The 24010-nt window shown below is 35.5% G+C and overlaps 1 protein-coding gene across 3 annotated transcripts in view; it reads right to left on the bottom strand.

Annotated features, from left to right (window-relative positions):
- col4a6 (collagen, type IV, alpha 6) overlaps window positions 1-24010 on the bottom strand; it is a 133641-nt gene that overhangs the window by 30317 nt on the left and 79314 nt on the right. For 2 of the 3 annotated variants that reach the window (XM_073835985.1, XM_073835987.1), the window contains exons 5-17: window positions 12854-12988; window positions 12615-12659; window positions 12414-12530; window positions 12147-12206; window positions 9544-9621; window positions 9414-9449; window positions 9044-9085; window positions 3167-3259; window positions 964-1017; window positions 812-874; window positions 306-350; window positions 170-223; window positions 22-82 (exon numbers count right to left, since the gene is read on the bottom strand). In XM_073835985.1, coding sequence (XP_073692086.1) covers window positions 22-82; window positions 170-223; window positions 306-350; window positions 812-874; window positions 964-1017; window positions 3167-3259; window positions 9044-9085; window positions 9414-9449; window positions 9544-9621; window positions 12147-12206; window positions 12414-12530; window positions 12615-12659; window positions 12854-12988 — 883 coding nt within the window. Of the gene's footprint in view, window positions 1-21; window positions 83-169; window positions 224-305; window positions 351-811; window positions 875-963; window positions 1018-3166; window positions 3260-3774; window positions 3862-9043; window positions 9086-9413; window positions 9450-9543; window positions 9622-12146; window positions 12207-12413; window positions 12531-12614; window positions 12660-12853; window positions 12989-24010 lie in introns of all 3 variants that reach the window. The other variant, XM_073835986.1, reaches the window with a different exon arrangement.

Raw genomic sequence — 24010 nt, 5'->3', positions numbered from 1 at the left:
AATAATGGTTATTTCTGATACCTTTAATTCCATTTGATGTACCCACAATTGGTCCAGGTGGACCTGGCTCTCCTCTCTCACCCTAAAAATATATTTACAATATGCTACTTTATAACATATTTCTGTTTATGAAATAAATATCTGTGTACTTCTTAATCTTTGTTTTTACCTTTGGGCCGCTAAAGCCTGGTTGTCCCGGAAAACCCTGAGTCCCAGGGAAGCCCTAAAGAGGAGACAGAAGATGTTTGGTATCTAATGAAGATATAAGAGAAAAATTGTTTAAAATAAAGACTTTCATATCTTACTTTTATCCCAGGAAGTCCAGGAGGACCGTTCAGACCAGGTGGACCCTGTCATGTCAAACAATTCAGTCATAAGGGTCATTTTTTTAAATTGAGATTTATACATCATCTGGAAGCTAAATAAATAAACAATAATAATAATTACAATAATTGTTAGGACAGTTGTTAGTTCTTAGCAATGCATATTAATAATCAAAAATTAAGTTTATAAGTGATATATTTACAGTAGGAAATTTACAAAATATCTTGATCTTTATTTAATATCCTAATGATTTTTGGCATAAAAGAAAAACAGATAATTTTGACCCATACAATGTATTTTTGGCTATTGCTACAAATATACCTGTGCTACCTGTGCTAAGACTGGTTTTGTGGTCCATGGTCACATAAAAATGTTGAATACTTAATTTCTAACATAGTATAAACAAACAAACTGAGATGTAGAGTTAAATCTTCTGAAATGATGTACTCTATGGTGAATCACAATATGTAGCAGTAACATCACCTACCCTTAAGCCTGGCAAGCCCAGGATTCCCTTTTCTCCAGTCTCACCTCTATACCCAAATGGGCTCTATATATGTGCAAAAAATATGTCTTTTCAGTTTCAAACAACAACATATCAAACATGAATTGGGGTGACAAGCTGTTTTGATTACTCACTGGAGGTCCTTGTCTCCCTGGAAAACCTGGAGAACCGGCATAGCCTTTGTCACCCTGAGGAAAAGAGAGATAGAGAGAGAGAAAAAAGAAAAACTGAGAATTCATAATGTCAATTTGTGTTTTTTTTAAGAGCAATTGTGACTGGGATAGAAATTAAGTAGCTTTTTACACCTGAAAATCAACTGAGCTTTGAAAATATTTAAACTTTAAACTTTCTTCTGTTTTTAGTATTTTAGTGTAAAAATGGCATACAAATGTTAATCAGTATGTGAAAAGACTGCCTGTTAATGAAGCTTCAATGACACTATTTCTAGGGTCAAGAAATATTACACAATACAATATGCAGCAATTTATTTATTTATCTATGCAGGAAATATACAAATTTCAATTCAGTTGAATGTCCTGTGTTGTGATTTGGGCTCCAAATGAAACAAACAGGAACCTTAAATTTTTACAGTTTTTCAAGGCCGATGCCGAAACCGATTACTACAGATTAAACTGATATATATGTCTGGTGTAACAATGAAAATGAAGAATTAAGAATAACAAGGGCTCTGACAAAAACGTTCTTTAAAAGTGTTTAAGTTTTTTGATCGGCAAATCGGTTTTGAAAATGACTGATACCAATAACCATAAAAATGCTTATATCAGGTTGACCGATTATCAGCGATGATATTATGTCTGGTGTAAAAATGAAAATGAATGCAAAAATTAATAGTTTTAAATGCTTTTAAATTATTTTATGGGCAAATCGGTTTTGGAAATGGCCGATACTGATAACCATAAAAATGCTTAATATTGGCGCCAATAATCGGTTGACCCCCAACGTTTTTTTTTGTTTTTGAAAGGAGTTTCTTATCCTAGCCAAGGCTGCATTCATTTGATCAAAAGTTTTTGAAAATGATTGATACCGATAACCATAAAAATGCTTATATCAGGTTGACCGATTATCTGCGATGATATTATGTCTGGTGTAAAAATGAAAATTAATGCAAAAATTAATAATAACAAGAGTTCTGACAAAAACTTCATTTAAATGCTTTTAAATTATTTTTTGGGCAAATCGGTTTTGAAAATGGCCGATACCGATAACCATAAAAATGCTTAATATCGGCGCTAATAATCGGTTGACCCCTAACGTTTTTTATTGCTTTTGAAAGGAGTCTCTTATCCTTGCCAAGGCTGCATTTGTTTGATCAAAAATACAATAAAAATAGTACTGTGACATTCAGTATTATACTACATTTTGCTGCTTAATATACCATTATTAAAAATCTGCTTTCTGGAAACTGTGAATTTTTTTTTTTTGTATTGTTTGATGAACAGAACATTCAAAAGAACAGAAATTGTATGAAATATAATTTTTTGTAACATTTTAAATATCATTGTTGTCACCTGAGATCAAATTAATTAATTCTTGCCGAATAAAAAAAAAAATATTTAAAGAAAATCTGTAACACTTTACAATAAGGTGTCATTTGTTAACATTAGTTAATGTATTAACTAACATGAACGAACAATAAACAACACATTACACTATTTATTAATCTTTGTTAATGTTAGTTAATAAAAATACAGTCGTTCATTGCTGGTTCATGTTAGTTCAGAGTGCACTAACTAATGTTAACAAACACAAATTGTGATTTTAATAATGTATTAGTAAATGCTAAAATTAACATGAACTAAGATTAGTAAATGCTGTAGAAGTATTATTCATTCTTAGTTCATGTTAACTAATGTTAACTAATGAACCTTATTGTAAAGCGTTACTAAAAATCATATAATAGTGTAAATCATTAAATAGAAGTATACAGTTTCAAAAAGCTCATCTAACACTTAAACCACACTTAAAATCAATTTCATTGAGATCAAAATGCATGCATTATCTACATAGTGGTATTTATACATTTGTAATATGACTGAGGTGTCCAGTGGTAACTACAAATATGCACACATAATCTAAGCATTGCTGGAACATGTGACTGAAATCACCACCAAATATGAAGACCTTATGGACACCACCATCAATGTTCACCACAGGGTGAAGTACGGCATGTATACATCAAGCACAAAGTGGACCGTCCTGGATAGCAGGTCTGACGTACAAGGGGACAAAGAAACTGTAGAAAATATTTTGAGGAGGACGGTGTCGACTGACTTCATCCTAGGTTTAGATCCTCACAGCTGTGTTTTCCTCACAAACCTTAGTTCCTTTGTCTCCTTTTGGAAAGCCAACAAGCTCCACCACTCCATTGACCAGTGGGCGGCCTGGGTCACCGGGCGAGCCCACATCTCCCTGGATACGGTAACCAAGGAAGAGAGATTTTTTTTTTATATGGGACACGATGAGGGGTGATGGGGAGGCTGTTTGGAGACGGTAGCGGCGGAGCATGTTGAAGAGGTGGCATGTGGTGAGAAGTTTTTGGGGGTTTGAAGAAGAACGTTAAGATTACTGTGACCACTGCCAGAGCAGTGGGGAGATCAGGGTGATGAGGAGATGAATGGACATAGGCAGAATGAAGGAGCATTGGTAATGAACCACATATTTTCACACTAGATGCATATTTATCTCTCCCTGTTAAATTATACAACTAACCATCCCCCCTCTGTAACTTTCAGGGTCTCTATGATTCTCATAATCAAAGTGTTTACAGATGTCAGTCCCAATTAATAAACTGTCAAAACATTCCAGAACATTTTTCCTGGAGCAATGATGTGGTTCAGTGCCCTCTACTGCTCCTCTCCATTCACATCCTCTCACCCTGGCGTTGCTCTTCCCTGGGTTGGCATCACCGCTCCCCTGTGTGTTACCTTTTCTCCTTTGTTGATAGTGCTTAATGGTGGTGCGTTAAACTGAACGGCCGGACTGCCCCTGAGTCCTGGTAGACCAACATCCCCCTGAGATCCACAACACAGACATTTGACACATTAGAGCCCAGGATTTTATCACAGAGAGAGAGAGAGAGAAATTGAGAAAGAGTCTTGGTCAGGGAAAGAGCAAGAATAAGAAGAGAAAGAGAGAGAGACCGTAAAACTGAACATGTTCAAATAAAAGAGGGAATGATGTGAAAGGGTAGTATGAGAACAATAGGCAGAAGAAACATGGCAGAAATCTGATTCTGCATCAGTAATTTTGTCTTATTTTCCAGTAAAAATGTCCCAAACAATCTTAAACAATATATGTGACCCTGGACCACAAAACCAGTCATAAGTGTAAATTTGTCAAAATTGAGATTCTTATGTCATCTGAAAGCTGAGTAAATAAGCTTTCCATTGATATATTGTTTGTCTGAGATACAACTATTTGAAAACCTGGAATGTGAGGGTGCAAAAAAATCTAAATATTGAGAAAATCGCCTTAAAAGTTGTCCAAATGAAGTTCTTAGCAATGCATATTACTAATCAAAAATCAAGATTTTATATATTTATGGTAGAAAATATACAAAATATCTTCATGGAACATGATCTTTACTTAATATCATAATGATTTTTGGCATAAAAGAAAAATCGATAATTTTGACCCATACAATGTATTGTTGGCTGTTGCTACAAATATACCCATGCTACTTAAGACTGGTTTTGTGGTCCAGGGTCACATATATCCTGTTTATATTTCTCACCCCATTAGCAAATTTTGGTTTATGTAAGAAAAAACTAACTTTATTCACTTTATTCAAGACAACACCCCATTAAATTGCTTGATGAATGTAGTTTTCTGCATTTTCTCACGCTGCCTTCTTTATTTGACATTTGAGATATTTAAGTGTTTGAAAAAAAGGCTTCGGTTATGTCACAGCAATGAAGCATAATTTGCTATTTGCTGGTCAGTAGTCATTTTGATTTAATAAAACATTTAGTAGTGAAGAAATAATCAGAAAGAGTAATCAGCATTTTTGGTAATTTTTTCTCCAGAAGAGAAAGACTGTAGCTGCGTTTCCATTTCCCTTCAAATTGCGCAAATTGAAACTGCGAATTGAAAATATGCCCAGTGGAAATACGTCACTATCGCAAAAACCTCCATATATCGCAAAACCGTTTTTATGCTCGCATGAAGTGGTTTTTCAGTCAATCCAAAAAAGGAATATTTCGCAAAACTGCAATGGAAACAGTAGCCGCGTTTCCATTACCCTTTAAATTGCGCAAATCAAAATTGCTAATTGAAAATACGCCTAATGGAAACACGTCAATTTAGCAAAAACTCCCATATAATGCAAAAAAGTTTTTACACTCGCATGAGGTGGTTATTCAGGCAATTCTAAAAAGGAATATTTCGCAAAACTGCAATGGAAACAATAGCCGCATTTCCGTTACCCTTCATATTGCGCAAATTGAAAATACGCCTAATGGAAACATAAATTTCGCAAAAACTCTCATATATCACAAAAAAGTTTTTACGCTCACATGAGGTGGTTATTCAGGCAATTCAAAAAAGGTATATGTTGCAAAATATTTTCCGCATTTACAGGTCAACTGGCGTATGTAAATGTCACTAGGGCTGCAACGGTTCTCGGTAAAAAAATCGAACCGTACGGTTCTCCACACACGGTTCGGCGAGCACCAGGACCTCGGTTCAACTTGAATCTGACAACGCATCTGTAATATGTTTTAAATAATAACACGTAAAACAAACAGGGTTCGGCTAATGTATGTTTCTGTTGATGGATGCGCATTCTGGCTTCCCAATACGTTACAACAACAGCGATTAAATAAAAAATGTGGACAAACCATTCTTGTTCAATGCGAGTGCCCTATGCTGGAATATGAGCAGTCATTTATTCCGTCCTCTCCCGGGTGCTGATAGCGCTCGTGTGCAGGTGAGACCTGAATAGCACACATTGCTATCTGGATTTAAACTAAACTCATTTAATCTTTGCCAGTTTCAACATTTAAGAGCCATAAGACGCAAACTCGCGTGCGCAGTGAGAAGGTCTGTGCCTCAGGACGCGCGCAAATACTAAGCTCTTTTATTGTGTTTGAATAGACAAATTCACACAAAAATAGTCAAAATTCCCATCTTGGCAAGTATCCTAGCAGACATAGCCGGCTAAACATTAAGTATGAGTGCACTGGATCAGTGCATTTTCTTAAATTGACAGCAATTTCTTAATATTAACCAAACAGCAACAACAAGGAAATCACTCACTGCTCTTGATTAAATAGCTTTTGTAACTTTAATAAAGATCAAGCTTCAATTTATACTGTAAAATATGCAATGCTTTTTTACATTTGATCATTTTATTCAGTTTCTGTACCTAAAAACTAATGTTAGACCTACTTAAAAAAAATGAAAAATCACTGTTTATGTTATTTGTATCTTTACTCTATTGTATTTATTTGTGCTGCTGCTTGTAGTTAGATAGATTATTCTTATTTCTTTACTTTTTAATTTTTTTCCCTGAACATAGCACATACTGAACCGTACCGAAACTGTGACTCTAAAACCGTGATACAAACCGAACCGTGAATAAGTTGAACCGTTGCACCCCTAAAAGTCACATGATCATTCTTTAATCTCCAAGAAACACCTCTCTCAAGTATAAAGTGCTTTCCTTGCTATTGATGCTTGGATAACCCCTTATTTACACTGCACACGTCTGTGGTGCATTGGCCACTCTTGTCAATGCTTGTGTTTGCACGAGCCACACTGCGGCACGTTTAGGAAGCATCCTAGAAACGGATCTCTGCACTGATTCACTAAAGATACACGCATATGCCTCTCTCGGTTAAAAATAATGGCTAGTGCGGTGGCTGCAATTTATGTAAACCTACCAATGTCCATTGTCACGACTTATCGCAAGAGGAAAAATTAAAGTTTTAGTCATAAAACATCCTTTTTTTATCAACATTTATAAAATATCACAAACGTTTTGTGCAAATCTGTAATGGAAATGCACCTATTTTTTTCACATTTACAGGTCACAAGATCTTTCTTTAATGTACTATAACCTCCAAAAAACCCTTCATATGTGGCCGATCTTAAGTATAAGGGGCTTACCTTGCCATTAATGTTTAAATAACCCCTTAATTAAACTGCACATGTCTGTAGCGCATTACGGCTCCGAATTGTCCATCGGAGCTGATAGTGGCCACTTCTAGTCAATGCTTATGTTTATACCAGCCACAGCACAGCATGTTTTAGAAATGCCCCAGAAGCGGCTCCCCATGCTACTTTGCTAAAGATAGGCCTACACATCTATGTCTCCTTTGATTAAAAATAATGGCTAGTGTGGTGGCTGCAATATACATTAACCTACCAACATCGGTCGTCATGACTTATCGCGAGAGGAAAAATGTAATTTTAGTCGCATAACATTGGTTAATGGAAGCAGCGTTATTTCGGAATAGTTTTTTATCAACATTTATAAAATATCGCAAAAGTTTGCACAAATCCGTAATGGAAACACACCTAGTAAATATGTACTGTATATCTGTTTAACTTTAATATTACTGTCAATGTTTAGAGTACACTAGGATATAGATGGTCCCACATGGACTCTAACTTTGATTTGATGGGGTCTTGGTTTACATTTTTTACTGGAAAACAAGATAAACATAAAGAAAGTGATTTTTTACAGAGAATAAACAGGAAAGAATTGATAGAGAATGAAAGGTGAAATGAAAAGTGAGAGCAGCCGAACTAAGGGCTCCTTTTGTAATATACTGCTGCCACTGCATGCAAATTATGCTTTATTTCGAATTTATTTCATAGATTTATCTTCAATGAATTGAATATAGAACTAGCTGGTCCTTGTTTTCTCTTGAGTTCTGTGGGTTAAGTACCCCAACCAAAGGAAACAAAGGCACACAGAAGATTGGAGCAGGTGATTCCAGCACCAGAACAAACCACTCAAAAACAGAAAACTGAATAGCAGCTCAGAGACTTCACATGCAGTATGAGTGACTTTACAAGTTATACAGAAACTGTTTTGTACACCTATGAAATCTGTGAACTGCCATTCAAAAGCAGAAGAAAATCCATTCCAAAATTTGTAGTGTTACCATGCTTATTAGTAAGATTCAACAGCATTTACTGCATTGAACATACCTGAAGGATACATTCCTTTACAGGAAAAGGCTTTTATTATGTGCAGTGTGCGTTGAGATGAATAGAAACATACTGCGGTTGGGTTAAAACATAAATAGAACAAAATAGGCATGCTGGGAGTACAGAACTAAGAAGACAAGAAGAAAATCTAGAGTGAGACGATGTAGGGTAAGATGATAAGAATGAAAGAGTGATGCAGTGTTATTGTGCAAGACAAAAGCAGTATAATCTTTTAATATTCAGTAAGACCCCGAGCAGATTAAAATACTATTTGAACTGAACATTACAATATAAACATTCTCTGAGTGTGCCAGTCTCTTTAAAGAGAGTGGAGACTTTTGTTTACAGATATACAGTATGAAAAACATTCATAGGACCCCATGAAAACAAAATGAGAGTTTGGGGGCTTTTAGTCCATGTCTGTTAGCTTTCAGGCCATCTATATGCTAAGTGTACTCCTAAATATTGACATTTAGCACAAATACGTATTTAGATTTACAATCTTTCTCTTCCAGGAAAGCTATTGTTGATATATCCTGCACTACACAGACTTCTATCCAATCGAGTCCTCTTTAAAATGAGAACGTCTCTCTCCTGCAACCAACCAGCAAGCACAAAATAATGGTTAATGGCTGTGACTTTATGTTACACTACTGTTTGAAATACAAAGGGACAAGCTATTTGATATGACCTGCCCCGACTATTGTTTCAATAGGAAATTTGTCATCAAGCAATTTCTTGGGGTCTTTAACATTAGAGACACTCAGAGAAGTGTTTGTTTTAACCACCAACAAACACATGCAATACACCTTCAGCAGAGAGAAAAAATGCTCTGATTAAGACAATAAAGCATACATGAACAAACATCCAGAACTCAGCTAGAGATCTATATCTAAAACGTATCTTAAACAAATATGTTGACAGCATTGGATGAAATGAGGGTATTATCTGAACCTAATGACACTAACGGTGAAAACTAAAAGCAGTTGTGTGTGGAGGACTGCTTAGTTGTTTGTAAGCTGATGAAACCCATACCTTTTCTCCTGGCTCTCCTTTGTATCCTTGACCTGGACTTCCCTGTAGAATAAGCAGAGACATTCAGCAAACCTTTATGCATGGTTATTTCAGCCATTCTGGAGTTAGACATCACTTTTACTAGAGGACATTTATACTTTATAATTGATACAGTACACCAGGAGCTACAGTTTAAACAATTATAAGACTTAATGCATCTGTAATGACTGCACTATTTACTTTCATTCCAAAGCAAGTGCTCAAAAAAACATGTATGTTTACACACTGCCCCCTGTCTGACAGGAGGAAGAAGTGTTAAATATAATATACTTATGCAACGTAACCTATGCTATTTTAAAACTGTTTCTTAGATAGCTGATAGCTAACTTACTGGAGGTCCAGGAGGACCAGGTGGACCAGGCACACCCTGTTGAAGGAGAGATCAGTAAAATTAGTGTCTTTATACTGTAGACAGATGTTCTTTGGAGACAGATAGATAGATTTATAGATATAATACGTACAGGAAATCCATCTGAACCTCTGGGCCCCGCTGGACCGGGAAATCCCACTGGACCTGGAGGGCCTTCGATTATAACATTCTAAGGATTTTACAAAGAATTTTTAGTTACAAAAAGCAAACTTTTTGTTTTCTAAAGCCATGTGATATCCTATTTACCTCACATCTAGTATCCTAGTCATTTCGAGTGTGCTATTAACGACTACTTCAACTAGGTTCAACAGAGTCGAATCTGAGAACCAGATTGGTCTCAATCATCAATGAATCAATTTGAGCTAAAAAAGCTGAGCATTTTTATCTCGGTTCTCAGAGTAGGTGTTGATTTAATTCAGTTTAATAAAATAAAGTTCATAAACACAGATCTATGAAGACTACACTGCAAAAAAAAAAAAAAAAAAAGACTTACTTAGATTTTTTGTCTTGTTTCCAGCCAAAAAAAATTCTTAAATCAAGAAGGATTTTCTAGATTAGTAAAAAATACTTAATTGTTTTCAGGAAAAAAGTCAAATTTAGTTATTTTTTTGCTTAGAACAAGCTAAATAATCTGCCGATGGGATAATCAAAAAAATCTTATTCCAAACAGAAAACAAGAATATTTATCTTAGCCCATTGGCAGATTACTTTGCTTGTTTCAAGCTAAAATGTACTTAATTTTTACTTTTTTTTTTTTTTTTTTTTTACAATTTTTAGATATTTTAGATATAATCTAAGTAAGAAAAGCATTTTTTTGCAGTGTAGTGTCATTATGTAGCTCAGCTCAAAAGACCTCAAAAATTATAACTGAGTTATATGGTCTTTTTTTATCATGCTTTTATGGTGTTTTTATGCTATTTTGAATCTCGAAAGCCTGAGTCCTTATGTAATAAAGTGAGTGAGTGAGTGAGTGAGTGAGTGAATCAGTGAGTAAACAAGGAATTCAATTATAGAGAACGACACCTCTTTTTAAAGACACAGTATGTAATTTTCGCTGTTAGAGGGTGCATATTCAAAACAAACAAAGAAACAAAGGCATAGTCTGGAATCATGGGAGTTGTCGTCTTGTTTCCCACAGCCAACGCAATCTGACTTAGGCAGAAATAATGTTCATAAATGAGGTCATGTATCAAAGTTTTAGTAACGTGACTGTAGTATGAAACAGGGTTGGGCTGAAAGTCGCAGAAGCGAACATGGCCACTGGAGCGATTGCTGATGAGAGACGAGCGCAACACACGGCTCAAAAACAGCGGGGCATTTATTAGGTCAGAGACGATCACTTCAGTTTATTTTAATCATGTTTATGTGGGTAACTGCAGTGCTATTTTATCATAATAGATACATTTGAGTGTGCTGAAAGTCTGTTATAATACTACTCTGTGTGTTCGTCATCTGTCTAATAAAATGCATAACATATTAAAGCGTCTTTGGTTTTTCAATGTTTTCTACAAAATAAAAAAACCGAGGGTGTATGACGTCATTGCCAGGCATTCTTGGAAACATTTGGGATAATGTAAGTACACAAGTCAACACAATATATAACACTGCTCTAGTGATTTTTTGATATTTTATTCCAAAAATCTTACATATTGTGCCTTTAACAGATAATGTGAGTGGTCAATGTTTATATCAGCCTTCTTTTGTGTTAAAGAATTAGTTCACTTCCAAAACACAATTTCACAAATTTAAAGATTTACTCACCCCATTGTCATCCAAGATGTTCATGTCTTTCTTTCTTTCTTCATCTTTTCGTCATAAAGAAATTATGTTTTTTGAGGAAAACATTTAAGGAATTTTCTCCATTTAGTGGACTCTGTGGTGCCCTGAACTTGAACTTCCAAAATGCAGTTTAAATGAGGCTTCAAAGGGCTCTAAACCCAGCCGAAGAAGAAGAGCCTTATTTAGCGAAACGATCAGTTATTTTGCAAAAAAATTACAGTTTATATACCTTTTTTTAATCTCAAATGCTTGTCTTGTCTAGATCTGCGATGCGCTAACTGTCATGAACTGGAATACATAGAGTACACGCAGGCTAGACAAGGCAAGCATTTGAGGTTAAAAAGTATAGAAATTGTATTTATTTTTTAGAAAATAACCAATCATTTCACTAGATAAGACCCTTCTACCTCATCTGGGATTGTTTAGAGCCCTTTGAAGCTGCATTTAAACTGCATTTTGGAAGTTCCAACTTAGGGGCTCTATAGAAGTCCATTATATGGAGAGAAATCCTAAAATGTTTTCCTCAAAAAACATAAATTCTTTACAACTGAAGAAAGAAAGACATGAACATCAAAAGGGTAAATTATCTGTAAATTTTTGTTCTTGAAGTGAACTTCTTTAAAACAGCAGAAAATGTATTAACCTTCTTACGTGTGGCAACATTAAGAACATGGGCTTGCACACATGGCCCACCTGAGTGGATTTAAAACCGCAGGTACTATAAAAGATGCATGAGGTGTTGAAAATGGCCGAGGGATTTTCCCAGACAGGTCTGCACTCTACACCCAGATTTACAACTACCTCACAAAACATATTATTAACAGGGCTGGCAGTAAATGCCACATGAGCTGTGTGTATATATAAAATGCTCACGTGTGATTTGCTTGGGTTTGATAAAGAATGACTGCAACTTACTTGTTCAGAAAGATCTAAATAATATGGTTCTCCTTTTTGACCTTTTGGACCAGGGAATCCCTAAAATCAAGTAAAGAAAGTCTGTACATGAACACTGATCTCTCTATATATTTTTATACATGACATCACTACATTTTCACAGCTATGCTTATAGACAAAATAGTAGGACAAAAAGTATTAGATTAATAGGCAACTGAGCATGCAACTTGTGTCAACATAAAAATTAAGTTTGTATGTTAGTGTCTGGTGCGTTGAGCTTAAACTTACAGGAGAACCGGGAAGACCAGGAATGCCATCACGGGCTCTGTCACCTGGTTCACCTCGTGTGCCATTACAGCCGTCCAAACCTGAAGGTCCCCTGGGCCCCTCCTGACCAGGGTGTCCCTGCACAGGATGGTAAAAACAGCTTAGTTAACCATTTTCAGAGACAGGTGAAACTATAGTAAGAGACAAGAACTGTGTACTCACTGGAACACCATCATTACCAGAAAACCCAGGAACACCCATTGGGCCCTGTGAAAAAAGAAATAAAACACAAGAAGGAATTTTATACCACTATGTACACTACACATTGGTTAGTGTATTAAGATCTAATATGAAGGCACATACTCATTTGTAAACATTTCATTACATTCACAAACTAAAAAACACATCAAAGCAGAAATTGATATATGTATGTTTAATAATTCCCCTCCATGAAATCTGACCTTATCTCCTTTTGGTCCAGAGGGCCCTTTGCGTCCTTCATGGCCCTTTTCTCCTTTGGGCCCAATTGGTCCTGGGACCCCAAGGACACCTTCAGGACCACCGGTCCCCATCTGTCCAGGTTCTCCTGGTTGTCCCTAAAAGGTGACAAAAATGGACGTGAGTACAGAGCCTTCCTCAAATTGACTGCTTTGTTGTATTTCTCATTTGTAAATTTGCTTAGGATAAAAGCAAAAAAAACCAAAACTAATAAATAATATATATATAGACACACACAAATTCTTTTATTTTGGATGTGATTAATCATGAATCAATACAACCCTAATAAAAAAATTGGGGGGGGGGGGGGATTTGCATGATGAGGATCATGACGGTGCATGAGGGAATAAAGATAAACAAACTTCCTTATAATCCTTCAAATCCCACTTTTTTTTTCAGCATTTTTGTGTATTTTAACCCTTTCCAACTATGACTATGATTTTCATATTTAACTTTTACAGAGGGTTTAAATGCTTACTGATGCTCCAGAAGAAAAAGCAATGCACTAAGAGCCAGGGATGTACAATTTTGAACAGAATAAAGATGTGTACAGTCGTAGCCAAAAGTTTTCAGAATGACACAAATATTAGTTTTCACAAAGTTTGCTGCTAAACTGTTTTTAGATCTTTGTTTCAGTTGTTTCTGTGATGTACTGAAATATAATTACAAACACTTCATACGTTTCAAAGGCTTTTATCGACAATTGCATGACATTTATGCAAAGAGTCAGTATTTGCAGTGTTGGCCCTTCTTTTTCAGGACCTCTGCAATTCGACTGGGCATGCCCTCAATCAACTTCTGGGCCAAATCCTGACTGATAGCAACCCATTCTTTCATAATCACTTCTTGGAGTTTGTCAGAATTAGTGGGTTTTTGTTTGTCCACCCGCCTCTTGAGGATTGACCACAAGTTCTCAATGGGATTAAGATCTGGGGAGTTTTCAGGCCATGGACCCAAAATTTCAACGTTTTTGTCCCCAAGCCACTTAGTTATCACTTTTGCCTTAGTTATCACTTAGTTACCACTTTGCCTGGCACGGTGCTCCATCGTGCTGGAAAATGCATTGTTCTTCACCAAACTGTTGTTGGATTGTTGGAAGAAGTTGCTGTTGGAGGGTGTTTTGGTACCATTCTTTATTCATGGCTGTGTTTTTGGGCAAAATTGTGAGTGAGCCCACTCCCTTGGATGAGAAGCAACCCCACACATGAATGGTCTCAGGATGCTTTACTGTTGGCATGACACAGGACTGATGGTAGCGCTCACCTTTTCTTCTCCGGACAAGTCTTTTTCCAGATGCCCCAAACAATCGGAAAGAGGCTTCATCGGAGAATATGACTTTGCCCCAGTCCTTAGCAGTCCATTCGACCATACTTTTTGCAGAAGATCAATCTGTCCCTGATGGTTTTTTTGGAGAGAAGTGGCTTCTTTGCTGCCCTTCTTGACACCAGGCCATCTTCCAAAAGTCTTGGCCTCACTGTGCGTGCAGATGCGCTCACACCTGCCTGCTGCCATTCCTGAGCAAGCTCTGCACTGGTGGCACTCCGATCCCGCAGCTGAATCCTCGTTAGGAGACGATCCTGGCGCTTGCTGGACTTTTTTGGACGCCCTGAAGCCTTCTTAACAATGCAGTGTAAAGTTTTTTTGGGGGGATTAAGTTAATTTTCATGGCAAAGAAGGACTATGATCTGATCACTCTTCATAACATTCTGGAGTATATGCAAATTGCTATTATAAAAACTTAAGCAGCAACTTTTCCAATTTCCAATATTTATGTAATTCTCAAAACTTTTGGCCACGACTGTATATTTTTCTTATTTTGCCTAAATATCTTTTTTTTTTTCCTTTACTGCTCTTCAGAAGCTACAGAACATACTAACATGTTTCCCAAAAGACAAAATAAGTCAAATTTTCCCTGATCTTCAAATTCCTAAAGTGTTTCCTCATCCTCGTTCCATTCAAAAGTTTATACCCCTGGCTCTTAGTGCATAGTTTTTTTTTTCTTCTGAAGCATCAGTGAGCATTTGAACCTTCTGTAATAGTTGCGTAATGAGTCCCTCGGTGTAAAAAAAAAATGGATCTCAAAATCATAGTCATTGTTAGAAAGGGTTCAAATACACAAATTTCACAAAAATACAAAGAATCTGTGGGACCTGAATGATTTTCTGAAAAACAGCAGGCAGTTAAGGACAAACAAGGACAAACAAGGAACTCATAAACAACTATCACTTAAAAAAAAAACACAGCTGTGGATCAGTCAAGTAACAACACAGTATTAACAATCAAGTGTATGTAAACTTTTGAACAGGGTCATTTTTATAAATTTAACTATTATTTTCTGTTGTGGACATATGTAAACATATTTTATGTGAAATATCTCTTTTGCAGATTCTGCAAGATGTATGTAAACTTTTGACCATAACTGTATAATAGTAGTATTTCTTTTTGTGCACTGTAGTAGAACAAATACTAAATGCCAAAGAACAGCATAGTAAGAAGAATAAAATGACTCAATTGTCATAACCACCGGTAATACTCACTGCTGACCAAATGGGGGCGACACAATACAGCATTTAAACTCAATACAGCTGGTCTCTTTACATAGAGTACAATTTATTGATATATTTATTCAGGGCATTGGTAAGAAATGGATATTGACAGGAGGAAGTGTTATTTGACAACTTACTCTTTGATTCAAGAGACCAAATAGAGTTCATTTGATGTTGGTCCCTCAAATGCAGTACACACACACAAATTGGGACTTAAAGAGCTTAAATACCTTCACTTTTAGACTGATGTATAAGTTTTTTTTTCCTGCGACTGCATTTTAAAGCCAAAGACTGGCCAAATACAGTATAACCACTCATTCAGACCCCCATTATGAAGTATTACCACATAAAACAAGACTGGAGATAAGCATACGCATGACTGTGCTTGCTTGAGGCCAGTTAAGATGCTATTACTAAGGAAGAATTATTAGCAGCATTAAAAAATAGTGTTAAATCTGTGGCACAGTGGTTAGTTAACATAATATGAAGAGCATGGAGTTAAGTTATATGTCACATACTAATTCTGATCCCCTCTCACTTGTCCCACAAAGGCAAAAAGCACTTAAAATTATTATAGCTCCATAATGGTGATCTATTATGTGACTAGACAGCTGAACACAAGCTTTTTTATAGATGTTTCCAGATGTTTCTCTGTCAGTTAAACAAGTTATTCCATATAGCTTAAAGGAAAATGAGGAACTAGGTAAGCTCATGTACTGTATGCTTCAAAAAGGATAAATTATCCAGAGTGATGTTCAAGCTGTTAAGTCAATATTTCTATATGTCTGCCAGAAAATACAAATATAATAAATATAATGCATGTGAATATAATGTGAATCTGCTTGTGTGGGAAAGGTTTTCAGCTTTCCAGAACTACAGTATAGTAGTATAGTATACAGCAAGAACTGGGATCTTAACAGGATTATAGTCACAAAATTCCCATGATTCCTGGGGATGTATGCATATTTTTTGATTGCCGCAGGCCCTTTTCAGCATGCATCGGTATGCATCCATGTGCTATCACAGTGTGGATTCCTGCAAGGCACTTCTACCACAGTAAAGACGTATAGAGCTTAGAGCTAAGTGTGGAGAAATACAGAACAATGGAATAGAAAGTATGGATGTTTCAAAGCAACCAGCTTTCCAGTAAGGTCTTCTATAGGAAGTTTCATTTTTAATGTGGTTTCATTTGATCCTTCAAGCTATTCCTCTGACAGTGATGAAGAGAGAAGGAATGTGTCACTTCTTGCCCACATCAGCAGTCAGCAGCTGAACATTCAATCTGAGGCTAAACCAGACATGTAGTCTTGATTTAAGGTTTAGAAGTGGTTGGTATTGGGAAACCACCAAGTATTAGACAAGATCTGTGTTCAGTTGTGATTCCCCACATATGTTCAGTGGAGGACAGACAAATGAACAGACAAGCAAATGAGCAAAACAATCCCATAAGCTTATCTTCTGGAGTGACCTGGGTAATATAAAGCAATGGTTCTCAACCATGATGCTGGAGGCCACAAGGGGGCCTCAGTAAAGTTCCAAGGGGGCCACAGGATGACTTTATTTAAATGAATAAACTGCTATTAATATATTAAAATGATCCATAACACTTTACAATATAAGCCCCATTAGTCAGTATTAGTTAATTCATACTATTAATGAATAGTTAATCCAAACATTCTCTCATTAATTACTTAAATGAGAGCTTTCTGACACATTCAAGGCCCAGAAAGGTAGTAAGGACATTGTTAGGATTCAAGTCTTAACAAGATTCTAGTCATTCAAGTGACATCAGTGTTTTAGCCCTAATTTTATGAAGTGACAAAAATATTTTTTGTGTGCAAAGAAAACAAAAAAATAATTTGTTCAACAATTTCTTCTCGTTCACGACATGCTTTGAATACTGACATGGAAGAGAAGAAATGGTTGAATAAAGTCATTATTTTTATTTTTATTTTGCAAAAAAGTATTCTTATGGTTTATAACATTAAGGTTAAAACACTGATGTCACTTGGACTATTTTAACAATGTCCTTAGTACCTTTCTTGTTTGTCCTGAACAGTTAAACTGCCCGCTGTTCTTCAGAAAAATCCTTCAGGTCACACAAATTCTGTTGTTTTCCAGCATTTTTGTGTATTTGAACCCTTTCCAACAATGACTGTATGATTTTGAGATCCATCATTTCACACTGAGGAGGACTGAGGGACTCATACACAAATTTAACTTATTTTGTCTTCTGGGAAACGTAACTATCTTCTGTAGCTTCTGAAGGGCAGTACTAAATGAAAAAAATATGATATTCAGGCAAAATAATTCTTCATTCTGTTCAAAAGTTTTCACCCCCTGGCTCTTCTGTAATAGTTGCATATGAGTCCCACAGTTGTCCTCAGTGTACAAAGATGGATCTTAAAATCACAGTCATTCCAAAAGTGTTCAAATACACAAAAATGATGAAAAAAAAATTAAAAAAAAGAATTTGTGGCACCTGAAAGATTTCTCTAAAAAACAGCAGGACAAGCAAGCGACTCATGAACAACTATCACTAAACAAAAAACACAGCTGTGTATCAGTCAGGTAACAACACAGTGTTACAAATCAAGTGTATGTAAACTTTTGAACAGGGTCATTTTTATAAATGTAACTATTATTTTCTCTTGTGGCCTATATGTAAACATCTTTTATGTGAAATATCTTATTCAGTTCAGTACTAAATAAACAATAACATGCATTTCGTATGATCCCTCTTATTATTTTGGTAAAATAATTAACATTTTGCAAATTCTGAAAGGGGGATGTAAACTTTTGAACTCAATTGTATTAATGTTGAATTTAACATTAAGTAAGATTAATAAATGCTTCAGAATTACTGTTCAGTGTTAGTTCATGTTAACTAATGGAACCTTAGTTAGCAAATAATCTAACTCCAATCTAAATGAAAATACTAAAAAGAGCATTAAATGTGACCCTGGACCACAAAACCAGTCATAAGTAGCACGGGTATTTGTAGCAATAGCCAAAAATACACTGTATGGGTCAAAATTATAGTTTTTTCTTTTATTTCAAAAATCATTAGGATATTAAGTAAACATCATGTTCCATGAAAATATTTTGTAAATCTCCTAAAGCAAATAATATCAAAACTTATTTTTTGATAAGTAATATGCTTTGCTAAAAACTTCATTTGGACAATTTGAAAGGCGATTTTCTCAATATTTTTATATTTTTGAACCCTCAGATTCCTGATTTTCAAATAGCTGTATATCTCTATCCAAATATTGCCCTATCCTAACAAACCATACATCAATGGAAAGCTTATTTATTCAGCTTTCAGATGATGTGTAATGCTGCCTTCATGTGATATGGGAAAGATGATGCTTTCCACTTGTGAAGTGGAAATTACCAGTGTGTCGTGTTCTGGTGCTTTTGTTGTCGTAGTGAAGAGAAACATGGCGGACTCGGAATTTGTCCTCACATGCTACTTGGGTAAAGGTTTTAAAACGGTTATAAACTCCCTAATGCATCTGCTACAGGAAGATCAAAACGCAAACGATAAATGATAGGCTGTATATCTTATTGATCATGAATAGTATAGTTTTTTTTTAAAGACAATACTAACTAATGTTTCTGTTTTAGCTAGCCTATATAAGTTTTTATATAAGCCTATATAAGTATATATATGTTATATAGCCTATATAAGTTTTTTTACTTTTAACATCATGCAATGTTTACCATTCAGTATAGTTTCGTTGCTGTCCGCCATGTTGAAAGGTCAAAGTTTATCCCATCTCGGCAACTCGGGTATCACAAAAAATTTCGAGCTTTCCAGTGGAAATTACAACGTGAGTGGGTGTTCATGTGCAATTTCTATGTCGGATTTTGGTATTTACCATAATTACTATAGCACATGAAGGCAGCATTAATCTCAAACTGACCCTTATAACTGGTTTTGTGGTCCAGGGTCACACATGTAACCTCTAATAATCTCATATTTCGTTTTTTCTCCCTCAACAAATACTGTTTTAACTGAAAACATACAGTTCTTAAAACTTCTGAAATAACTACCCATAACACTCTGTCACGTTAGCAACTGCATAGCAATGTGCTAATAATCATTCAGAACACTTTAGCAACCATTCAGCAACACCTTGGTAACCTTTGACAACACAGGGATGTCCAACCCTGCTTCTTGAAGGAGTTTAACTACACAGTGGCATAGAAGTTGTTAGTAATCTTAAAAACCTTGATCAGCTGGTACAGGCATGTTTAATTAGGTCAGGAGCTAAACTCTGCAGGAACAGAAATTGACATGGATTGGTGACCTTAGCATGGCACAGAAATCTAGTTATTTCATTTACAATAAGTGGTGTGACCGGTGAGTTAACTGTTATGATGATTTGAACTGCATTCCACCACCAAGCAAATGCACCAGAGAAGCAAAAAGCTTTAAAAACCACTAAAGCGCTCTTCTGTATTACTTTAAGACTGTGATCTGCTCCCATCTGCCTCCTTCACACACCGTTTAATAGACTTTCAACGTGTATACATCGATATTAACAACACGAAGATGGAAAAAAATGACTTCCAGCCAAATTATCACGCACTAGACTGCTTAGTTTGTGGCACAAATCTGGCCCCTCACAATGGACACAATAGAACTCATTCTGCCTTTCTAAGCCACCCAGTCTAACTCGCCTGGCTAGCGAGCATGCACCTCACTTCCTGTCGGAATGGCCAACAGAATCCATGAGCCAACAGATTCCCCCGGCTCAGTCCTGTTGGCTCTGAGGATTTGGTAGGAACCATTGTTCGAGGGCAGCGAGGCTCAGGCGTGATTTTACCTGTCGCGCTGTGTGTTCATCGGGAGCGGTGATGGAAGCAGCATTAGGAAACACATCAAAAAGGGGCAGGGTGCGGACTGAGTGATTCAGCCATGATAACCAAATTTCTCTGAGTGCACCACCCCGCCTGCAGAAGCGAAAGAAGAAGCAGTGCCAGGCAGACAGCAGTGAAAACACACACGCTCTGACTCAGCAGTCTTTCTCTTGTTCAAAACTTAACCCCACAGGCATCCAAATGTAATATATATAAATGAGTCACGGTGTGCTTAAGTGTGCGTGCAACCTTGATAAACAGCTGGGCACTTAATACTATAATGGTTTTTTGTGAGACCTTCATCTTAAAATAGCTACTCACCTGGTTTGTTTATTATGTTCAGGTCTTTTTAGCTGCATCATGTAAATAATTGTGATTTTGTGCATGTTTGAATGAGCTTGATTGATTGTATAAACATACTATATGCCTATATCTATCTATGTATCTATGTATCTATCTATATACACTGCCGTTCAAAAGTTTTGGATCAGTAAGGTTTTTAATGTTTTTTAAAGAAGGCTGTGTTCATTTGATCAAAAATACACAAAAAGGTAATATTGTGAAATATTATTACGATGTAAAACAATGTTTTTCTGTATTAATATGCATTCAAATTGAATTGATATCTGTAATTCAAGTTGAATTTTCAGAATTCAACTTGTATTGAATAATACTTTTTTCAGGATTCTTTGATCAATAAAAAGGTTAAAAAGAACAGCATTTATTCAAAATAGAAATGTTTTCTAACAATATACACTAGTGTTCAAAAGTTTGGGGGCAGTACATTTTTTTTATTCTTTCTTTTTTTGTCCTTTCTTTTTTTGAAAGAAATTAATACTTATATTCACAAAGGATGTGTTAAATTAATAAAAAGTGATAGCATAGATTTACATTGTTAGAAAATAATTTTATTTTGAATAAATGATAATGATAATGTTCTTTTTAACTTGTTATTCATCAAAGAATCCTGAAAAAAAGAATCCCAGGTTCCAAAAAAATATTTGGCAGCACAACTCTTTCCAACATTGATAATTCTAATAATAAATCAGCATATAAAATGATTTCTGAAGGATCATGTGACAGTTAAGACTGGAGTAACAGCTGATGAAAATCCAGCTTTGTATCACAGAAATAAATAATATTTTAAAGTATATTAAAATAAAAAACATTTAGCAAAATTACATTTTTTATAAATGCAGCCTTTATGAGCGTAAGAGACTTCTTTAAAAAACATTATAAGTCTTACTGATTCCAAACTTATGAGCGGCAGTGTTTCAGTCATATCAAACACTGACTAAATTTTGACAACAAAATACGTGTGTGTTATCCATGACAAAGACATTTATACATAAAGACTACATAAACTCTATGTATGTAATAACAATGCTAGAGGCAAAGAATGAAAAGAATTAAGAGAGATGGAGAAAGAGCAATGTATGCATTACACAGTGTTTTGCAATCTACCAGCATGTACATAATCAGATTGTAATGCTGTAGCCTCATATCAGATTATACATCTGAAATCAAGTACTAACAATATTATCATAGCTGTTATATGTACAGTCATATTGCATATATGCTGGTATGAATACGTGTGATGCATTGAACCCACATCCATTTCACTGTGTTACAAGTACATTTTTGCCCTCGTACTTGCATGTGATCTCCAGTAGGGGACAGTCTTATTTCCATAGATAAAGCTAATTTTCATGCAAAGAAAGTGTGGTTAATAACTAAGACGCTTTCTAACAAATTCAACCTGTTAGATCAAGACATCACCCTGGGGGTCAAAGATCACTAGGGTCTAAGGTCATGTTGGGGTCTTTGTGAAAATGACCTCTCACCTCCTTTTATCTTATTATAAATGGATATGTTTTAGGTTAACAACACCAAAGACAAGGATACAAATCAAACAAACAGGAAGTGTAAATAATTTACATGTGGATGTAACATTGAGAGTCTTGTTTAACCTAATCCGTGAGAGTTAACACTCAAATACGCTGGGTCAGTCTAAACAAGTATGGATTGTTTACGCAAGATTATTGGTTATTTCCTCTTGATCTGGAACACATGCCACCTAGCTATTCACAGCAATTTTGTTTACATGCATTTTTAAACGTTAGATTTCAGTCAGACTAGGAGATTAATTCTCTATATACAGCTGAAGTCAAAAGTGCATGCAATTTTTTTGTACTGACCTGAATAATATAAGGTATTTCACATAAAAGACTTTTACATATAGTCCATAAGAAAAAATAATAGTTGAATTTATAAAAATGACCCTGTTCAAAAGTTTACATACACCTAATTGTTACCTGAATAATCCACAGCTGTTTTCTTATTTTTTTGTTTAGTGATAGTTGTTCATGAGTCCCTTGTTTGTCCTGAACAGTTAAACTGCCTGCTGTGCTTGAGAAAAGTCCTTCAGGTCTTACAGATTCTTTGGTTTTTCAGCATTTTTGTATATTTGAACTCTTTCCAACAATGACTGTATGACTTTGAGATCTATATTTTCACACTGAGGACAGCTGAGGGACTCATATGAAACTATTACAGGTTAAACGCTCACTGATGCTCCAAAAGGAAAAACGATGCATTAAGATCCAGGGGTGTAAACTTTTGAACAGAATGAAGATGTGTACATTTTTCTTATTTTGCTTAAATATATATATATATATATTTTTATTTAGTACTGCTCTTAAATAGCTAAAGAAGAAACTTGCAAGTTTCACAGAAGACAAAGATAAGTACGAATTTGCCTAATCTTCAAACTCAAAAAGTTTTCACCCCTGGCTCTTAATGCATTATGTTTCCTTCTGAAGCATAGATAATAGATTGTAGCTCTAGTTTGCATGTTCATTGGACTACATTTGGCCTCATTGTTTGTGCACTTGCTCTAAAAGATAAAGCTGACAGACAACTACGCAAAAACCATCTGTAGTGTGATTATAACTGCATGTAAACGCACTTATTGATGCATGAAACAGCTATGGATTGTGTCCCTCGTGCATGTCTATGCCTAGTCAAGTTGTTTGGTTAAATCGTCTGTAGCCTAAACACATGATTCATGTTTGTTTGGATTTTGGTTGTATTTGAGACAGACTCTTCTAAAAGTAAAGCAAGGTATGGGGATCAAACAGATAACCAAAAAGAGGGCTAAAACAGCACATCATCTACGCTGTAAGAGCTGAAAATGTACAGTTGTTACCTTGAAATGGACATTTCACCCAATAAATGAAAATTCTGTCATAAATTATTGATACAGACGTCGTTAAAAACTCATAAGACTTTCATTTCTTAACCACAAATGAAGACATATTTCATGAAACCTTTATGTCCCATTATGTCAAATATTTGATGCTTCGAAAAGTTTATAAACAGATGAATCAGGTGGTTCAATCCATGTCTTCTAATGATACACAGTCACTTTTGTGAATGATTTTTCAGTAAAGGGACTAAAACCTCCAAAAAACATCTCAATTTGTGTTTCAAAAAATAAAAGTCTTATGGGTAAGTAAATAAAGACAGAATTTTGGGTGAACTACCCCCTTTAAGTAACATGACCTGACCCTCACAAATGACTTTTGTGTATCTTAATGAAATCAAGTTGATTCAGTCCTATTAAACATTGTGTAATAATGATTTTATAAATATTTTGACTTCAATAAAACCCGGTATTTTAGCTGTCACCACATGAGGCTTTTC

This window comes from Garra rufa, chromosome 3 (genome assembly GCF_049309525.1).
Source record: "Garra rufa chromosome 3, GarRuf1.0, whole genome shotgun sequence".
Classification (NCBI taxonomy): domain Eukaryota; kingdom Metazoa; phylum Chordata; class Actinopteri; order Cypriniformes; family Cyprinidae; genus Garra; species Garra rufa.
Note: the sequence above shows the minus strand (reverse complement) of the source record. Positions and strands in the feature narration are given on the sequence as shown.